Here is a 19,014-nt window from a genome sequence, read left to right as displayed (position 1 = left end):
ACATTTTAGGGGAAAATATCAGAGTCTTTGCAGTATAGAAGCTGTAACCTTCTACGGATACATTGTAACATTTCACATTTTATTTGTAGATTTATAAGTTAAATAAAAACTTTGTATGACAGAAAGAAAAAAAAATCAAACGGTTAAAAATGTCCTTGATTGACAGCGAATCAAGAAGCGGCTGATTTAAAAATAGTCATTTTTTTTAGTAATGTCCATAATTACTAAATGTAGCCACGAGTGAAAATAACTTTTTGGCAGAAAATGTTATCTTTTGGTATATGTTTGCATTTTCAATTTTACATTTATATTCACGACCGTTCAAAAGTTTGGGGTCACTTCCTTGTTTTTAAAAGAAAAGCAGATTTTTTCCAATAAAATAACATGATGAGGATCAGAAATCCAGCACAGACGGGGTTAATGCTGTAAATGACTATTGTAGCTGGAAAATTTTAATGGAATCTCTTCATACAGAGGCCCTTTATCACTCCCTTCACTCCTGTGTTCCAATGGCCCTTTATCACTCCCATCACTCCTGTGTTCCAATGGCCCTTTATCACGCCCATCACTCCTGTGTTCCAATGGCCCTTTATTACTCCCATCACTCCTGTGTTCCAATGGCCCTTTATCACTCCCATCACTCCTGTGTTCCAATGGCCCTTTATCACTCCCATCACTCCTGTGTTCCAATGGCACGTTGTGTTCGCTGATCCAAGTTTAAAAGGACAATTGATGGATAGAAAACTTTTTTGTGATTATTTTACAGCCAGAAATTTCCTCGTTTTCTATAAAAACAGCTGAGTGACCCCAAACTTTCCAGCGGACGTGACAATGATATTTAGACAATTTTGCCGCCGATATGTTTCTCGATCCACGGGGTGAGTTTGTACACGTCGGCATACACACCCGGCTTATATTTAAGGCCACACGACTCTCCCCAGCTGACCACGCCGGCTACCAAGGACACTCCATTCCTTTCACAGATCAGAGGACCTCCGGAGTCTCCCTGCCGCGGGGAAAAGGGAAATTTCAGAATAAAAAGAAAAATCGGTGACTCTTCCCTTCTTTCTTTAAGAAAGAGTGGACTGCGGTATATTTAAGAAAGGAGCGTCATTCTGGAGCGTCTGCAATGAGCACTCGTATTAATTCCTGAAGGAACGCACCTGACAGGAGTCGGTTCCTCCTTCCGGGACCCCGGCACACAGCATGCTGCTATCCACGAGTTTTCCATAATATTTGGGGTCTGAACACGTTTCTTCTGATATTAACTGGACTGTGGCATCGAGCAGCCGTGACGTATATCCTTAAATTACAACGTGGGAGACGTTATCAGCACAGCGAGAGGCTATATAATACATCATATAATATAAGATGAGAGTTGGTACCGTGTTACTATATAGAATATACTAGAATGTACCATATATACAATATACCGTGTTTCCCCGATAGTAAGACACCCCCGATTGTAAGACGTATCGGGGGTTTCAGAGGGGTCGGCTAATATAAGCCGTACCCCGAAAGTAAGACATATGTCTTACTTTCGGGGAAACACGGGGGATTTGCCGGGTCCGCCACTCTAAGGGGCCGGGAAGTCCCCACCAAGGCCGGCCTTACGTGTCTGCGGCCGCACAGGATTTAAATTAAAACATCGGGGTTTTTTTTTTAACTTTATTTAACATCCTCCATGTTAAATAAAGTTTTTTTAACTTTATTTAACATGGAGGATGTTAAATAAAGTTGAAAAAAAACCCCGATGTTTTTATTTAAACCCTGTGCGGCCGCAGACCCCTAAGGCCGGCCCCTTAGAGCAGGGCCGACCTTTGGGGTGTGCGACCGCACAGGGCGCCACACTCCAGGGGGTGCCAACCTGCGGCACCCGGCACCCCTCCAGAGACGGACAGTAATGTCCGCCGCTGGAGGAGCAGGCTCGCAAGGGAGCGGTATCGGAGGTCTTTAACAGACCTCCGGCTCCCTTGAGTGATTTTAAGCCGGGTTCAACCCGGCTTAAAATCACTCAAGGGAGCCGGAGGTCTGTTAATGACCTCCGATACCGCTCCCTTGTGATCTGCGCGGCAACAGCTGTTGTGCGCCGGGGTTTCTTGTCAGATCCCGGCGCACAACACTGAAGCCGCGCCCACCGCTGTCCGTGCCCTCTGACCCGGAAGGAGACAAGAACTGAAGAAGAGGAGCGAAGAGGAGGAAAAGAAGCTGAAAGAAGAAAGGAAAGGTAGGAAAGCATTAAGTGAGAGTGGATTGGTGTATATGTGTGTGTGGATTGGTGTATGTGTGTGTGGATTGGTATATGTGTGTGGATTAGTGTATATGTGTGTGTGGATTGGTGTATATGTGTGGATTGGTGTATATGTGTGTGGATTGGTGTATATGTGTGTGGATTGGTGTATATGTGTGTGGATTGGTGTATATGTGTGTGGATTGGTGTATATGTGTGGATTGGTATATACGTGTGGATTGGTATATGTGTGTGGATTAGTGTATATGTGTGTGGATTTGTGTATACGTGTGGATTGGTGTATATGTGTGTGGATTGGTATACGTGTGGATTGGTAGGTGTGTTGATTGGTAAGTGTGTGAGAGTGATGGGTGTTATGCTGTACCATTTCCAATGTCTTTTTCATGATCTAATTATGCTCTAAAAGTACATCATAACTCCCATCACTCTCAATTTTTTCCCAATATAAGACATACCCCGAAAGTAAGACATAGTGGGGCTTTTAGGGATAAAAAGAAAGTAAGACACTGTCTTACTTTCGGGGAAACACGGTACCAACATATTATACTATACAGAATATACCAACATATAATACTATACAGAATATACCAACATATTATACTATATAGAATATACCAACATATAATACTATATAGAATATACCAACATATAATACTATACAGAATATACCAACATATTATACTATATAGAATATACCAACATATAATACTATACAGAATATACCAACATATTATACTATATAGAATATACCAACATATTATACTATATAGAATATACCAACATATAATACTATATAGAATATACCAACCAACATATAATACTATATACTAACATATTATACTATATAGAATGTACCAACATATAATACTATATAGAATATACCAACATATTATACTATATAGAATATACCAACATATTATACTATATAGAATATACCAACATATAATACTATACAGAATATACCAACATATTATACTATATAGAATATACCAACATATTATACTATATAGAATATACCAACATATAATACTATACAGAATATACCAACATATTATACTATATAGAATATACCAACATATTATACTATATAGAATATACCAACATATAATACTATACAGAATATACCAACATATTATACTATATAGAATATACCAACATATTATACTATATAGAATATACCAACATATAATACTATATAGAATATACCAACATATAATACTATATAGAATATACCAACATATTATACTATATAGAATATACTAACATATAATACTATACAGAATATACCAACATATTATACTATATAGAATATACCAACATATTATACTATATAGAATATACCAACATATAATACTATATAGAATATACTAGAATATACCACATATATATAGAATATACCAACATATAATACTATATAGAATATACTAGAATATACCACATATATATAGAATATACCAACATATAATACTATATAGAATATACCAACATATTATTCTATATAGAATATACTAACATATAATACTATATAGAATAGACCAACATATAATATAGAATATACCAACATATAATACTATATAGAATATACCAACATATTATTCTATATAGAATATACTAACATATAATACTATATAGAATATACCAACATATTATACTATATACAATATACCAACATATTATACTATATAGAATATACCAACATATAATACTATATAGAATATACCAACATATAATACTATATAGAATATACCAGCATATAATAATATATAGAATATACCAACATATAATACTATATAGAATATACCAACCAACATATAATACTATATAGAATATACTAACATATTATACTATATAGAATATACCAACATATTATACTATATAGAATATACCAACCAACATATAATACTATATAGAATATACCAACCAACATATAATACTATATAGAATATACCAACATATTATACTATATAGAATATACCAACATATAATACTATATAGAATATACCAACATATAATACTATATAGAATATACCAACATATTATACTATATAGAATATACCAACATATTATACTATATAGAATATACCAACATATTATACTATATAGAATATACCAACATATAATACTATATAGAATATACCAACCAACATATAATACTATATAGAATATACCAACATATAATATAGAATATTCTATATCGTTATATTGACGAAAAGCTGAATGGAGTTGACAGTCAAGTCGATTGGTGAAGCATTAATGTCGCTGAAGTCAACTTCGTGGCCACCTCAGCTTGACGGCCAACTGCGTCTTGACATTCGCCTCGAGGGCTGTTTTAGAAAGTTCTTCGAGTTGCTTCTGCTGGACTTTGGGGAACAGATCGGAGTTTTATCTATATTTTCTTTAAACCCTTCACTTTTGGGGGCTCGTGTTGGACAGATTTGCGGACATTATCTTCGCTCAACCTCTACATCAGGAGAACTTCAAGGGTCCATCAATGGTCATCATTATCATTTAACTGCCGTATGACATACCCGTCTCTGTCCTCCCCCAGCCGGCGATCACACACGCTTTTCCAGCCGGGAATTCACGCTGCGGTAGGCACGCCGTCTTCACAAACCGTGTCTCCTTGGCACACGTCTTGTTGACCCTTTTCAGCTCCATGAGGGCTGGAATAGAGAATGAGTGAAGACATTGAGATCGCGTTCCACCTACACTCAGGCTCTCAAACCGACCCCTGAGGCTCAGACGCTACGGGTATCCCTATCAGACTCCTAGATCTTGGATCATCGACGGGACCTGCGGACTGTTGGGGGGTCCTCTCTTCTACGCAAGGTAGATGAAGAAAACCTCATGTTTTCGATTTGCCCGGAAACAAGGTGAGTTACCCCAAAATTCTAAATTGTACTTTATTTTTGTATTCGTTTTTTTAAATGTTGCAGATATTGGCCAAGTACTACATTTTATTTTTGATGATTTTTATGGGTCTTTATTATCCATTTAAAGGGGTAAAAGGGGTCAAAGGCCACCTCTGATTGGGACCACATAGACAAAAATATAGAGTCACAAAAACTTTTGTGATCACAAAGGTCATTTTTGGATACGGCTTTAACCTTTTTACTTTCTAGAGGTCTATCCCAGTCTATCCCAGTTCTAACCCAGTCTATCCCAGTTCTAACCCGACTGGTTTCGAGAGACATTGTTGGGACCTTCGATGCCTGGAGCTCAGTGCTGCCCCCTGGTGGTCGGGTTTAGTACTGAACCCAACAGAACCCGGCCGACGCAGCCTGGGTCTGAAATAAACAAAAAAACTGTTATTTTACATTTTTTTCTATATTTTTTAGATATATTAAAATGTACTTTTTTCCCATGTTGCCTAAATATAGGATTTTATTTTTTAGAAAAATGTCAGCTCAGTGTTGACGGTTCTCGCTATAACGTCTCCAGGTGTGCGAGTTGCCACGGAAATAGGAGAGAAATAAGCAGCTTCCGGAATTTCCAGAATTACCGCGATTAGTTCACTTATTTTAAAAAAAATCAGTAAAATGTCAAAATAAACAAGCTGGATGTTTTATCTCCGGCGTTTTGGCGCTTGCAGTAACCGAGTAATTTGTCTTTTTCTGGCGGTTAGAAGATTCTCAGTCAATCACTGGGAGTTTTTTGTAAATTTTTTTTGAATAAATCTTCTTATTTCCGTACATTCCGACGGAATAAAAAAAAGGCATCGAGCAAAGAGGAGGAGACGAAGCTCGCGACGGAGATAACGAGGCCACCCGGTTACCCAGAAAACGCCTTTAACTCCTTTGTCGCCAAATATATTTACTTTTGCAGGTTTTTACATCAAAAAGGGGACCTTAGAGTCCCGAGGGGTAATAACGGGGGGGGGGTATTTGCAGGAACGGTGAACATTCCATCTCCTGACATCACTCTGCCGTATGAAGGTCCAACCTCATTGGTTTCCTCTATAGGAAGGGCTGCGCCGGCCCCGCACTATGTATAGATATAAATATATAAATAATATAAATGGGCGAACCCTGAAAAAGGTTAACCCTTTAATAGCCCATCGTGAAGTGTGAATATAGCGACTCGCGAAAACGTGTCACCCAAACAGTTACAATAACGTTCCTCATGGGAAGCCTCAACTTGTTATAAACTTAACTGAGTCACCTGCATTCAAGCAGGGATATCAAGCAGGCCTTTCCTAGTTCTGAGCATCGACTAAAGAGATGGAAAAATGGACCCAAAGAGGGACTGTTTCACCTAAACAAGGACAAATGTTTGCCGCACGTACCAACATCGTAGTGCAAACTCTTTAACCCCTCGCGGTAAAATTCATGAACGATGATTCTCTTCACATCGAAGGATTGCTGATGGGTTTCATTTTTTTCCAGATCCGCTTTACCCAGAAAAACCTTCCAGATCTGCGGCTGCGGCCTGCAGAGAAACCAATGTGTATACATTATACAGGGGCCGGGGCGCTGATTTATCTATACATTATACAGGGGCCGGGGCGCTGATTTATCTATACATTATACAGGGGCCGGGGCGCTGATTTATCTATACATTATACAGGGGCCGGGGCGCTGATTTATCTATACATTATACAGGGGCCGGGGCGCTGATTTATCTATACATTATACAGGGGCCGGGTCACTGATTTATCTATATATTATACAGGGGGGCGGTCACTGATTTATCTATACATTATACAGGGGCCGGGCACTGATTTATCTATACATTATACAGGGGCCGGGCACTGATTTATCTATACATTATACAGGGGCCAGCTCACTGATTTATCTATACATTATACAGGGGGGCGGTCACTGATTTATCTATACATTATACAGGGGGGCTGTCACTGATTTATCTATACATTATACAGGGGGGCGGTCACTGATTTATCTATACATTATACAGGGGCCGGCTCGCTGATTTATCTATACATTATGCAGGGCCGGCTCGCTGATCACTCCATAGGAAGCCGTGACTTACAGAGGTTTAACACAATGAGCGGCCGTCAGTATCCAGCATTCTCCAATCAAAGTCCCACCGCAAATGTGTCCTGAGGGATACGGGGGGATCGAGACCCTCAGCTGTAACGAGGCCAGCCAAGGATGTTTCCCCGCGTGGCTCCTCTTCCCGCCGACTATCCTTCCCTGAGCGCTTAACGGAAGATCTTTGACTCCACAGGAAGAAAATGAGACGTTGGAGGGAGAGGCGGCTGCGGGAACGATCTGCGGCGCGGCAATTACCGGGTTATTCACCGGCTCGAGAGAACGGAGAACTGAGGAGGAGACGGTGACAGGTCAGCGGCTTCAACAATATTACACAACAGAGCCCCCAGCGCTGTATACAGTAATATAACCCCCCAGGGCTGTATACTGTAATATAACCCCAGCGCTGTATACAGTAATATAACCCCCAGCACTGTATACAGTAATATAACCCCCAGCGCTGTATACAGTAATATAACCCCCAGCGCTGTATACAGTAATATAACCCCCAGCGCTGTATACAGTAATATAACCCCCCCAGCACTGTATACAGTAATAACCCCCAGCGCTGTATACAGTAATATAACCCCCAACGCTGTATACAGTAATATAACCCCCCAGCGCTGTATACAGTAATATAACCCCCCAGCGCTGTATACAGTAATATAACCCCAGCGCTGTATACAGTAATTTAACCCCCAGCGCTGTATACAGTAATATAACCCCCAGCGCTGTATACAGTAATATAACCCCCAGCGCTGTATACAGTAATATAACCCCCCAGAGCTGTATACAGTAATATAACCCCCCAGCGCTGTATACAGTAATATAACCCCTAGCACTGTATACAGTAATATAACCCCCAGCGCTGTATACAGTAATATAACCCCCCGCGCTGTATACAGTAATATAACCCCCAGCGCTGTATACAGTAATATAACCCCAGCGCTGTATACAGTAATATAACCCCCCAGCGCTGTATACAGTAATATAACCCCCAGCGCTGTATACAGTAATATAACCCCCCGCGCTGTATACAGTAATATAACCCCCAGTGCTGTATACAGTAATATAACCCCCAGCGCTGTATACAGTAATATAACCCCCAGCGCTGTATACAGTAATATAACCCCCAGCGCTGTATACAGTAATATAACCCCAGCGCTGTATACAGTAATATAACCCCAGCGCTGTATACAGTAATATAACCCCCCAGCACTGTATACAGTAATATAACCCCCAGCGCTGTATACAGTAATATAACCCCCAGCGCTGTATACAGTAATATAACCCCCAGCACTGTATACAGTAATATAACCCCCAGCGCTGTATACAGTAATATAACCCCCAGCACTGTATACCGTAATATAACCCCCCAGCACTGTATACAGTAATATAACCCCCAGCGCTGTATACAATAATATAACCCCCCAGCGCTGTATACAGTAATATAACCCCAGCACTGTATACAGTAATATAACCCCCAGCACTGTATACAGTAATATAACCCCCCAGCGCTGTATACAGTAATATAACCCCCAGCGCTGTATACAGTAATATAACCCCCAGCACTGTATACAGTAATATAACCCGCAGCACTGTATACAGTAATATAACCCCCAGCGCTGTATACAGTAATATAACCCGCAGCACTGTATACAGTAATATAACCCCCAGCGCTGTATACAGTAATATAACCCCCAGCGCTGTATACAGTAATATAACCCCAGTGCTGTATACAGTAATATAACCCCCAGCACTGTATACAGTAATATAACCCCCAGCGCTGTATACAGTAATATAACCCCCAGCGCTGTATATAGTAATATAACCCCCCAGCACTGTATACAGTAATATAACCCCCAGCGCTGTATACAGTAATATAACCCCCAGCGCTGTATACAGTAATAACCCCCAGCGCTGTATATAGTAATATAACCCCCCAGTGCAGACCTGGAGGCGCCATGTGATATTTTTGGTGACTTTCCGGTGACATGCTTTATGGCGATGCTAATGAAGTCCGATCCTCCATAGACTTTAATTACTCAGAAAGTCTGAATGGGTGATTAAGACTGAGCCATTCTACCCCCCCCCCACAGGCAGTATGATAAGGAGTTGGGGGGTTTAGTAGATCGGGGGTCAGATAACAGAGTGAGAATCATACAAACGGCTGATATGCAGCTGCCTGAAAACATTTTATTACGGGGCAAAAACTACAACTGGGGTAAAAAAGGATACGAAGAATAAAAGAAAACTTAAATTGTGATCATTTTCTCTAATGCAGGACATTTTTTGGGTGATAAAAAGCCCTTTCTATGCCGTTACAATACACACAATGGTTTAATATCACGGCGTTTCCGTCGGTCACATTTTCCGGTTACAACGGAGGTCAGAGAAGGTTACAGGCGAGGGAACCGATTTCAGAATAATTTCAGTGTAAAAAGCATGAAAGGAGGCGTCGGATGTTTAGGGGGAGCGGCGGCGGCCGCGCGGTAATTACACGGAGCCCGCCGTGCCTGCGTTACTCACTCTGCGCACAGACAGGGACGTCACACGAGTCCCAGCTCACTTCTCCGCCGGCGTTTTCAAAGTAACACCACGGCTTTTCGGCACCATCTGGATTCCTGCGTGGAGGAAGCAGAAAGTGCGCTGCTAATTGGGAAAAGAAAGAGGAGAATATGTGCAAATCCACCAAAAAAACACAAAAAAAACAAAAAAAACCCCCAGTAATCACAGAAGAATTCAGCTGGAAAAACAAGACCCAGAACATTAGCATTTCCTTTCATTTATTGAACTTTTCACATAATTATTCTGCTCGAAAGAACTTTTTTTTGTATTTTCGAGGGGTATTTTTTATACTTTTTTATATTCTGTGTGCTAGATCTCTGATTTACTGCTTTTCCCGGTCTGTTGAGAAAAACAAACTTTTGTCAGCCTTGTTTATTTGAAAAGAGGAGAAAAGTTGGTCGGAACCCCGAGGCTCAGATGTAAAGAAGTTTTACTGAGAGGGTGGTAGATGAGTGGAGCAGCCTCCCAGCAGAGATGGTAGAGGGTAATACAGTAACATGCATGGGATAGACATACGGCTCCTGAATCTAAGACGAGACCAACGACTGATTAAGGTTTGAGTCTTTACAGCAGGAGAAACAAGCGACTAGATGGGGGCCGCCGGGGGCCGATCTGCCTGCAGAATCTGTGTTTCTATGTTACTGGTGATTGAATATATTAATGGCCGGTAACATTTCGGCTTCTATGCGATTATTTTATTATTATTATTATTATTTATTAATAAGTCCGCGCGTTTCCGTCAGAATGCTCCGTCTTTGCTGAATGAGATAATTGTTACATTGAAATCTCCTCCACACCTTCTTTCAAGCAGCGAGAAACGCGCCGTCCAGGCCAGAACCCCCGATTGTTTTATTCTACGACGGAACAAATAAAAGTATTTCGCTCTACGAAGAACGGCAATCAGGCTTTCCTCTGGATGTAAAGGACGATTCGCCGGTTATCGTAATTCTATACATTCTTTTATTCCGCTTCATCTATGAATCCCATCCACCCCGTGACCTCGCGGCAACAAACTCTCCAGATTTAATAGGCGAGGAACTTTTTTTTCACCTGCGACAAAGGAGAGGAGGTGGAATTATTCTGCTCGGCACAAGGGGTGGCCTTGTTTTACATGCGAGCAGGTGGGAAGCGATTGTCTCGCAGCGGAATAAAGTCACAGAGAGCAATCGCGATGCCCTGGCAGGTCTTGGTTTTGTGGCGGGAGAAACGCAGACGAGCGTCACGTCCCTCGCCGTTGAAACAGAAGGATTGACTAATTATGGCATTTATTCACAGCCGTGCGGGGCAATAGAATGTTCTAAAGACAAAGCTGTCACGTTTTCCTTGAGTTATTATTTGCCCTTCGACTTCCTGACCCAAGAAAATCCACTCAAATTCCTAGAAACTAATAAATATTACGCATGATAGGGGGGGTCAGTGGGATGATAGGGGGGGTCAGTGGGATGATAGGGGGGGTCAGTGGGATGATAGGGGGGGTCAGTCGGATGATAGGGGGGTCAGTCGGATGATAGGGGGGGGTCAGTCGGATGATGGGGGGGTCACTGGGATGATAGGGGGGTCAGTCGCATGATAGGGGGGGTCAGTCGGGGGAGCTTGCTGACTGCTGGGGTCTTCTCTAAATCTTCTAGACATGAAGGAGCGAAGTGTCGAAGCTTCAGGGTGTGGAAAGCAGATGTGGCTCCTTATCACCGAGACAAAACTAAATGTATGGAATACGAACAGAACACAATCTAAAGAACTATGATCTTCACAATACTGAGGTGAAGAACACCATGAATGGGCCATTAGGGCCATAAACGGACCGACCTATCCCATCCGCTTCACAGGGGAAGACGCTCCTCAAACCGCTTCACAAAGCCTACGTCTCGTAACGGACACCGGACGTGGCTTCCGATCGGACCTCCCTACGATTGTCACATTACCCGGGGGCTCTCCATCCCATCTACACCCAACACTCCCATCCGCAATATCCCCGCCTCCACATTCCTGCATTATTGCCGCTGCGCCCACCAAGATAAATCGATGGATTTCACGGGAAAAAAACCCTTATTCTCTGATTTTTGAAGACCAACTTTTTAGGCTGTAAGCTTTTTCCCAACAAGTCGCTCCAAAGAGTCTCTGGTGGCTCGGTGCTTTCCAGTTTGGGCTAAATAGTTCTATACATTCTATATATTACATTCTATACGTTCTATACGTTCTACACATTCTATACGTTCTATACATTCTATACATTCTATACGTTCTATACGTTCTATACATTCTATACGTTCTATACGTTCTATACGTTCTATACGTTCTATGCGTTCTATACATTCTATGCGTTCTATACGTTCTATACATTCTATACGTTCTATACATTCTATACGTTCTATACGTTCTATACATTCTATACGTTCTATAAATTCTGTACATTCTGTATATTCTATACGTTCTATACATTCTCTGCCTCTAGAATCCCGGCCAATAGAATGTTTCGAGCTCTCGATGGTACACGAGATACTTTGTAACGCTCGGCAGCCTCGCCGCCATTCCTGCACCCCGCGGACACCTCGCTCCGTAGGGCGACCGTGATGTTCATGTTTTCCTCTTTCTTATTAATTTACATTAAAAGAGTAACATCTATAACCGAATGTAAAGAACACAATGAAGATTTATATAAAACAAAGACATAAACGCCCAAAACGAACGGAATCATTGGGTTTTGTCGCCATCCCCATGTTGTGCATTTTAAGGGGACCTAACAGTTAAAAATGTTTTTTATGTTGGGTTGTTTTTTATTATTTTTATTATTTTTAAATTTCCGGAATCGCCGTGAGAATAATTACAGTTTGGGATATTCATTATTTAAGAGACTTTACCTGCAGAAGTTATGCTCGCCAATCCCGTAGAGGTAAATCCCGCTGACAAACGCGTTGACGAGCTCCTTGGTCAGGTGATAGGAGTCCCATGGGAGGCATTTAAAGCCCCCTGCTGTGCGAGTCACGTGACCTCGGTACTGAAGTCCGTTGTTCCTGTAACAGTCATTCGGACCTGTAAGGAAACCAAATCCTCTTAATCCTCGTTTAGTGGACTTTGACTGTTGTGAGAAACCCGTTTTTTATCTACATTTAGATAATTTCACCCCGATTCAGGACTAATCCCAGTATCTTCCCTATTACATCAGGTCACTGGAAAGAAAAGGGGGGCTTCCTGATTTGTAGGGGTCTTATAGCAGTTGCCCAGGGGCAATTATGAGCTCAGGCAAGGGCGATAGTCTTCTGGGACCAAGCGGTGCTGAACAGAGAAAGCCCATAGAGGGAGCCCAACATGGATCTTGTTCACTAGACGTCTGACTACACTTTGTGGGCATTCCTGGAATTGCAGGAAAACTAAAGGGAATACAACAAATCGCTTCAATTTTACTTACAATTACCTTTTTTGCGCTGACATATATTACGTTTTGCACTAAACCCAAACAGAATGTTATTACATAAAATGAGCGGTGAAGAAAAAATGTTATTCTTTTTTATTTAACCCCTTAAGGACAATGGGCGGTCCCAAAACCCATTGAAAACAATGCATTTTGAGCCCGTACATGTACGGGCTTTGTCATTAAGGGGTTAATATATATAATAATATATATATATCCTTTTTGTTCCGGATATTCCTTTAAAATATTAAAGTTATTATTTTTGATATTTAAACCTAGAACCTGCCGGCAGATCGGCCCCATCCGGCCCCCGTCTAGTCTGCCCGTTTCTCCTGCTGTAAAGACTCAAACCTTAATCAGTCGTTGGTCTCGTCTTAGATTCAGGAGCCGTATGTCTATCCCATGCATGTTTAATACCCTCACTGTATTACCCTCTACCACTTCTGCTGGGAGGCTGTTCCGCTTCTCTACCACCTTCTAAACAAAGATATAATGAATGGGAGGATTTTAGGTCTTACCTATTTCACAGAATTGCCCGCTATAGAGCAGAGGACAGACGCATTTGAAGGCATTGTTGTCACGGATAATACACAGACCGCCGTTTTTACAAGGATTGTGATTTACAGAACAAACGTCGGCCTCTGAAACAAAGAGAGAGTTAATAGAAAACCCCTCGATATGCAAACGTTACACGATATCTCCCGCAAACAACAACGACACTTTGTCTGGGTTATTATTCTCCTTCGTTACATCGTTACATCACGATTGTCTTCTTGCGCGTTAAACGCTCCTTAAAGCCACTTCATTATCTGCGAGGCTTTCAAAGGGTTAATAAAATGGATCATTCCAATGATATATCAAGAAATTAGGATCTGTATATTTAGATTTTTATCTTAAATATTTAACCCCCCCCCATTGTGCATAAAATAATTTAGTGACTTAAATCACCCTCTTGCCCTGCGGATTTGGGGTAAATTTCTCTTTAAAAGCAATAAAAGCTACTTTTAGAATTGTTCCTGATTGAGTTGCAGAATTTCCTGAAATATTCTGATGGAATTCGTAGATTCTGCGGGAAATGATTTTTTTGACACCTTATTAAAATTAAATCATTTTTTAAATATTTTATATTTATTAAAATTAAAAAAAAATCTATTGCATCATTTAACATCATATTAAAATTAAAAAAAATATATATAAGAAGGATTTATCTCATAATCCACGGGCTCATCCAGATGCCGTATACCGGATGCCGGATTCACTAAGGTGAGAGGAGTCTCTCCAGCGTGAAATGAATATCCAATTTGGAGAATCCAAATCACTGATAGGTTGTTGCCATAGACACTTCTTAAAAGTATATGTGCTTTTCAATTTTTTGCAGTTTTTTGATCGGCCCCCATCCGGCTCCCGTCTAGTCGCCCGTTTCTCCTGCTGTAACGACTCAAACCTTAATCAGTCGTTGGTCTCGTCTTAGATTCAGGAGCCGTATGTCTATCCCGCGCATGTTTAATCCCCTCACTGTATTACCCTCTACCACCTCTGCTGGGAGGCTGTTCCACTTACCTACCACCCTCTCAGTAAAGTGAAACTTTTTATTTACTTAATATATTGGAGACATAAGTTAATATTAATAGTGGAACGGCAGCTCTAATCGATTCCGTTGATTTTGGTGTTTAGCACTCACCTAGATTACATGTTGGTCCATGGTAGGGATAGTCGCATTTACACTTGAAGTAAGGAGCAGTCTTCCGTAGAACGCACTCACCGCGGTTACACAGGTCTTTGCTACATGACTTCATCGCTAAAAAAGAATGTTGAAGAGCGGACCCTTAATACGACTCGTTAAAGGGGGCAATCGGTCAGTTCAGCACTTTGGGAATTAGGTGCTCAGATCCAGACCCGTTCGTAAATAGGACGCCATATATTAGCGGTCGGAGGGTTTGCGCGTAGACAACCTCCGCTGCTGCCCGGCACTTCCTCTGGGGCTTCTATGATGGAGCGCAGGCGTCACATGACCTTCCGGTGCTCAGTCATAGAAGCCCCGGCAGAAGTGGAGGCCCATCACACAGACGTCCACCCGCTGCCCCCACGAGACACCAGGGGGATATAGGGGGGCAGAGTGGAATATAGGGGGGGTATAAGACATATCTGGGGGGGCAGAGTAGCCAGCCGTGGGGCAGATGTGAATAACTGGGGGGCAGGTTGGCAAAAAAAGGAAATAAAAAAAAAAAAAACATTTTCTCAATCATAGTTTTTATTAAATATGAAAAAAAAGTTTCCGTGTGAATTACTGTAATATTTATTAGTAAATAGGGTTGTCTTATATTCAGGCTTTTTTCCCCCCTTAAATTAATATTCAAATTTTGGGGGGGTCGTCTTATAAGGGAATTATAAATCCGGTAATTCCACTTACATTTCTCGCAATGTTCCCCGGTGAAGAATTCGGCGCAGTGACACTCGTATCCGGGGGCTGTCGATTCGCACCTCCCCCCGTTCCAGCATGGATGGGAGCTGCATGGATCTACAAAACGGGTATTAAATTAATTATTGCATTATTACCGTTCTCGGCCTTTTTAATGTTTCTTGGGGGAAATTAAAGAAAAAAACAATTTGTAAAATTATTATTTATTTATATATATATTATAATTAATCATCCAATTAAAAAGCAGGAACTTTGGACTATTTCGAGTGTTTGGTTGAACTTTCTTTGTTTTATTATATTATATGTGAGCAAAAATAAATTATTTTGGTAAAACAAATAATTTTGGTCCATTTAAGGCAACATTGTGTTTTTTTTATTGTATTCAGATTGTTTCCATTCAAGAGCCGCCCAGATTTTGTTTTATATCTAAAGTTAGTTTTTTTTCCGTCAGAACGCTGTATAAATTATATAAAAACACCGGGATAATCAGCGGTTTCCGGACGCACCGATGATGTAATCATAATAATACGGAGCGAGTCCCAGCTCTTCTTTCAGTCCTTTTTCTATTTTTTCCAGTAATTTCTCTGCAGAGCAAAAAAAAGAAAAATTGAATTAATTAATTCCACCAATTTAGAAAAACTGGAAAAAACTGGAAGGGAATGGGAGGATTCAGGGGCCGGACTGGGGATGAAAAGTGCCCCCCTGGGACACGAAGGCCGGGGGCCACCAAATGAGGTACATACTTTATTACTCATGAGAAAGACCCCAGAGAAGGAAAGGGTTCCTCATACATGACGGTGCAGCGTTGGTCACCGCTGAAGGTTAGCTTGTGATCGCCGACAGCCATGCTCTGTCATCGCATCACTTGTGAATTGCTTTATGGCAGGTAATATGGAGTCCTTGTGGTCATTTCCCACTCACTTCTCTCTCAATCTCTCTATTACTTCTCACTTATTGTTCCAACGTCCTAAAATTGTAGGGTGTTGGAGCGCTAAGTGAGAAGTTATTGTCGTTCGTGGAGGTCTGATACATTTCATGGAAGTTTAAGGTCCGTCGCGGACATTACTTACCCCTGACGGGGGGCCGGGGCGGATGCTGGGGAAAGAAGGGGACAATGTTAGCCGTATAAAGTCAGGTCAGGCGTGGAAAAGCAGAATCCAGAACGTTTCTTCCATCTGACTTCCCATAAAACCGACGATGAACTCAATCCGGAAAACCAGACGCAAAATGCGGATAAAAAGAACACGGAATTTATTCCTAATAAGGACTCTTCCAGCACAATATTTATAGATATTCTATGGGAGAAGCTCTTCTACGCACTGATTGGCCAATAAATACTTGCACTGCTAATACCACCACGTGGGGGCAGCACTGAGCCCTGAGTATGAGGACTTTCTACCCACGAGAGGACCCGACCCCGAGCCAGGAATGTTATTTGTAACATTAATGGTAAATATTATTGGGGCTCAAAAATACATTTCCAGTGGCCAAAAAGTGAGGCTTTGGAGGCATTTAGATTTTTGGGATTTTGGGGTTTATTTACCCCGTTTAATTTATAAAGCCGTCTCCTGCTGTTTCTATACACATTATCGGGGCTTTTAGGGCTGTAGAACCCTGTGATCCCCTCATACCCAGCAAACATTCTGACCTCCTAGAAAAGAGGGGCATCAGGGGAGGAGAGAGGGGCATCGGGGGGGAGAGAGGGGCATCGGGGGGGAGAGAGGGGCATCAGGGCAGGAGAGAGGGGCGTCAGGGGAGGAGAGAGGGACGGGGGGAGAGAGGGGCTTCAGGGGAGGAAAGAGGGGCATCGGGGAGGAAAGAGAGGCATCAGGGGAGGAGAGAGGGGCACAGGCATTTTGGGGCTAGAGAGGGACTGGACAAACCAAACAGGGACACTTGGCAGGTATGGATGAGTTGACTATATTGTAGTTCCTTTTTTTTAAAATAAAAATTGATTTGTGTTTGATAAAACGTATAGTTTTTGATCGCAAGCTTCCATTCTCTCCACATCACGGCAAGGATTACGGACAAGCGGACAGAGGTTACGATCGATAAAGAAGCCTCCCTTTCCTGCGCGTAGATAAAACGAGGCAGCATCAGTAAAATCGGTGAATTGTGTTTATTGGATATTCTTATTATTTCTTGGCACAGTCATTTATTTATGTATTTTTGGTGAGAAACTGAAAAAAAATGGATATTTCTGTGATGTCGCCGGCTGATCGATCGAATGTCAAATTCTATTGGACCTCATATATTAGAAATATATTAATGGAATAAAACAATTTTTTAAAAATCCTAAATTCTAAAAAAAAAACAATTTAAGCTCATTTTAATAGTGATTTTTAACGTCAAAGTAAATGTAAAGAGAAACACAAAGCACGGAGAATACGATTATTTCCTTCTAGATTGTAAGCTCCTTTGAACAGGTCCCTCCTTATGTTTTTTTTTTCTGCCCAAATTATTATGTGCTGTTTAGCCGTTGTACAGCGCTACGGAATATGAAGGCGCTATTTGAACAATTTAAAGTTAAATAAGGACTCAATTCAGACTGATCAGAAAAACATACAAATAAAAGGACGACGAAGCAGTTCCATGTCCATTATTATTTTGGGTTAAACCTATCAATTTTCTATACATTTAACGCTTATATTCCTTAAACATTTTATTTATCTTCTTTTTTAACGTAAGATCACGGAAACATCCCAATTAAATTGAAACCAGCTTCTAAATAAAATAAAAAATGTGTGAAATATATTACATTTGGTGATTTTCCTCAAAATAGAAAAAGTGGAACAGCCTCCCAGCAGAGGTGGCAGAGAGTAATACAGTGAGGGGATTAAACGCGTGGGATAGACATACGGCTCCTGAATCTAAGACGAGACCGACGAGTCTTTACAGCAGGAGAAACGGGCAACTAGATGGGGGGCCGCCGGGGGCCGATCTGCCGGCATGATGTTTCTACTCACGCTTTTGATGGTAGGTGTGAAGGATAGTAAGTATATGGTCAGCATCAGAAACGTCCCCGGGATCTTCATGGCTCTCGGGCGTGTGATAATGTTATCCCGCTGCCGGGGCAGAGTCTATGTTAGTTCTATGTTACCTGATACAAAGTATCCCCGTTCCTGACCTCTGACCTCTGACCCTTTACATTACCCAGTAAAGAATGGAGTTTGTGGAAGATAAGATGGGGGGAATGTCCTGCTGTCTGAAACAAACAAACGAACCAACGCTGGACGATCCACTTCTACGTTAGTAAATCTCTCTGCCAACCCCCCCCCTGAAAAATCCCCCAAAAAATAACGCGAGGCGGAGTCCAGGCGGCTCCGGGGATTACGAGCGAAATGAGCCGAAAGACGGGGAATTTGTAACAACGGAA

The 19,014-nt window shown here is 41.5% G+C and overlaps 1 protein-coding gene across 1 annotated transcript; it reads right to left on the bottom strand.

The window, feature by feature from the left end:
• Window positions 1-745: 745 nt before the first annotated feature.
• HABP2 (hyaluronan binding protein 2) lies at window positions 746-18,712 on the bottom strand. Its single transcript, XM_053450888.1, has 13 exons — window positions 18,605-18,712; window positions 16,709-16,733; window positions 16,145-16,222; window positions 15,630-15,737; window positions 14,901-15,017; window positions 13,738-13,860; window positions 12,669-12,840; window positions 9,772-9,866; window positions 7,241-7,532; window positions 6,537-6,679; window positions 4,780-4,914; window positions 1,164-1,303; window positions 746-1,006 (listed from the first exon to the last, which is right to left on the bottom strand). The coding sequence occupies exons 1-13, from the start codon at window positions 18,671-18,673 to the stop codon at window positions 839-841; spliced, it is 1,665 nt and encodes a 554-aa protein (XP_053306863.1). The 5' UTR covers window positions 18,674-18,712; the 3' UTR covers window positions 746-838.
• Window positions 18,713-19,014: the final 302 nt, after the last annotated feature.

Source organism: Spea bombifrons, chromosome 11 (genome assembly GCF_027358695.1).
Source record: "Spea bombifrons isolate aSpeBom1 chromosome 11, aSpeBom1.2.pri, whole genome shotgun sequence".
Classification (NCBI taxonomy): Eukaryota; Metazoa; Chordata; class Amphibia; order Anura; family Pelobatidae; genus Spea; species Spea bombifrons.
This window is presented reverse-complemented; position numbering and strand designations above follow the sequence as displayed.

Coding starts and splice junctions, on each gene's coding strand:
- HABP2 (XM_053450888.1), bottom strand. CDS start 18,673: ATGAAGATCCCGGGGACGTTTCTGATGCTGACCATATACTTACTATCC. Junction 12,841..13,737: donor CGGGCAATTCTGTGAAATAG/GTAAGACCTAAA, acceptor GTTTCCTTACAG/GTCCGAATGACTGTTACAGG. Junction 6,680..7,240: donor GCTCATTGTGTTAAACCTCT/GTAAGTCACGGC, acceptor GTTTCTCTGCAG/GCCGCAGCCGCAGATCTGGA.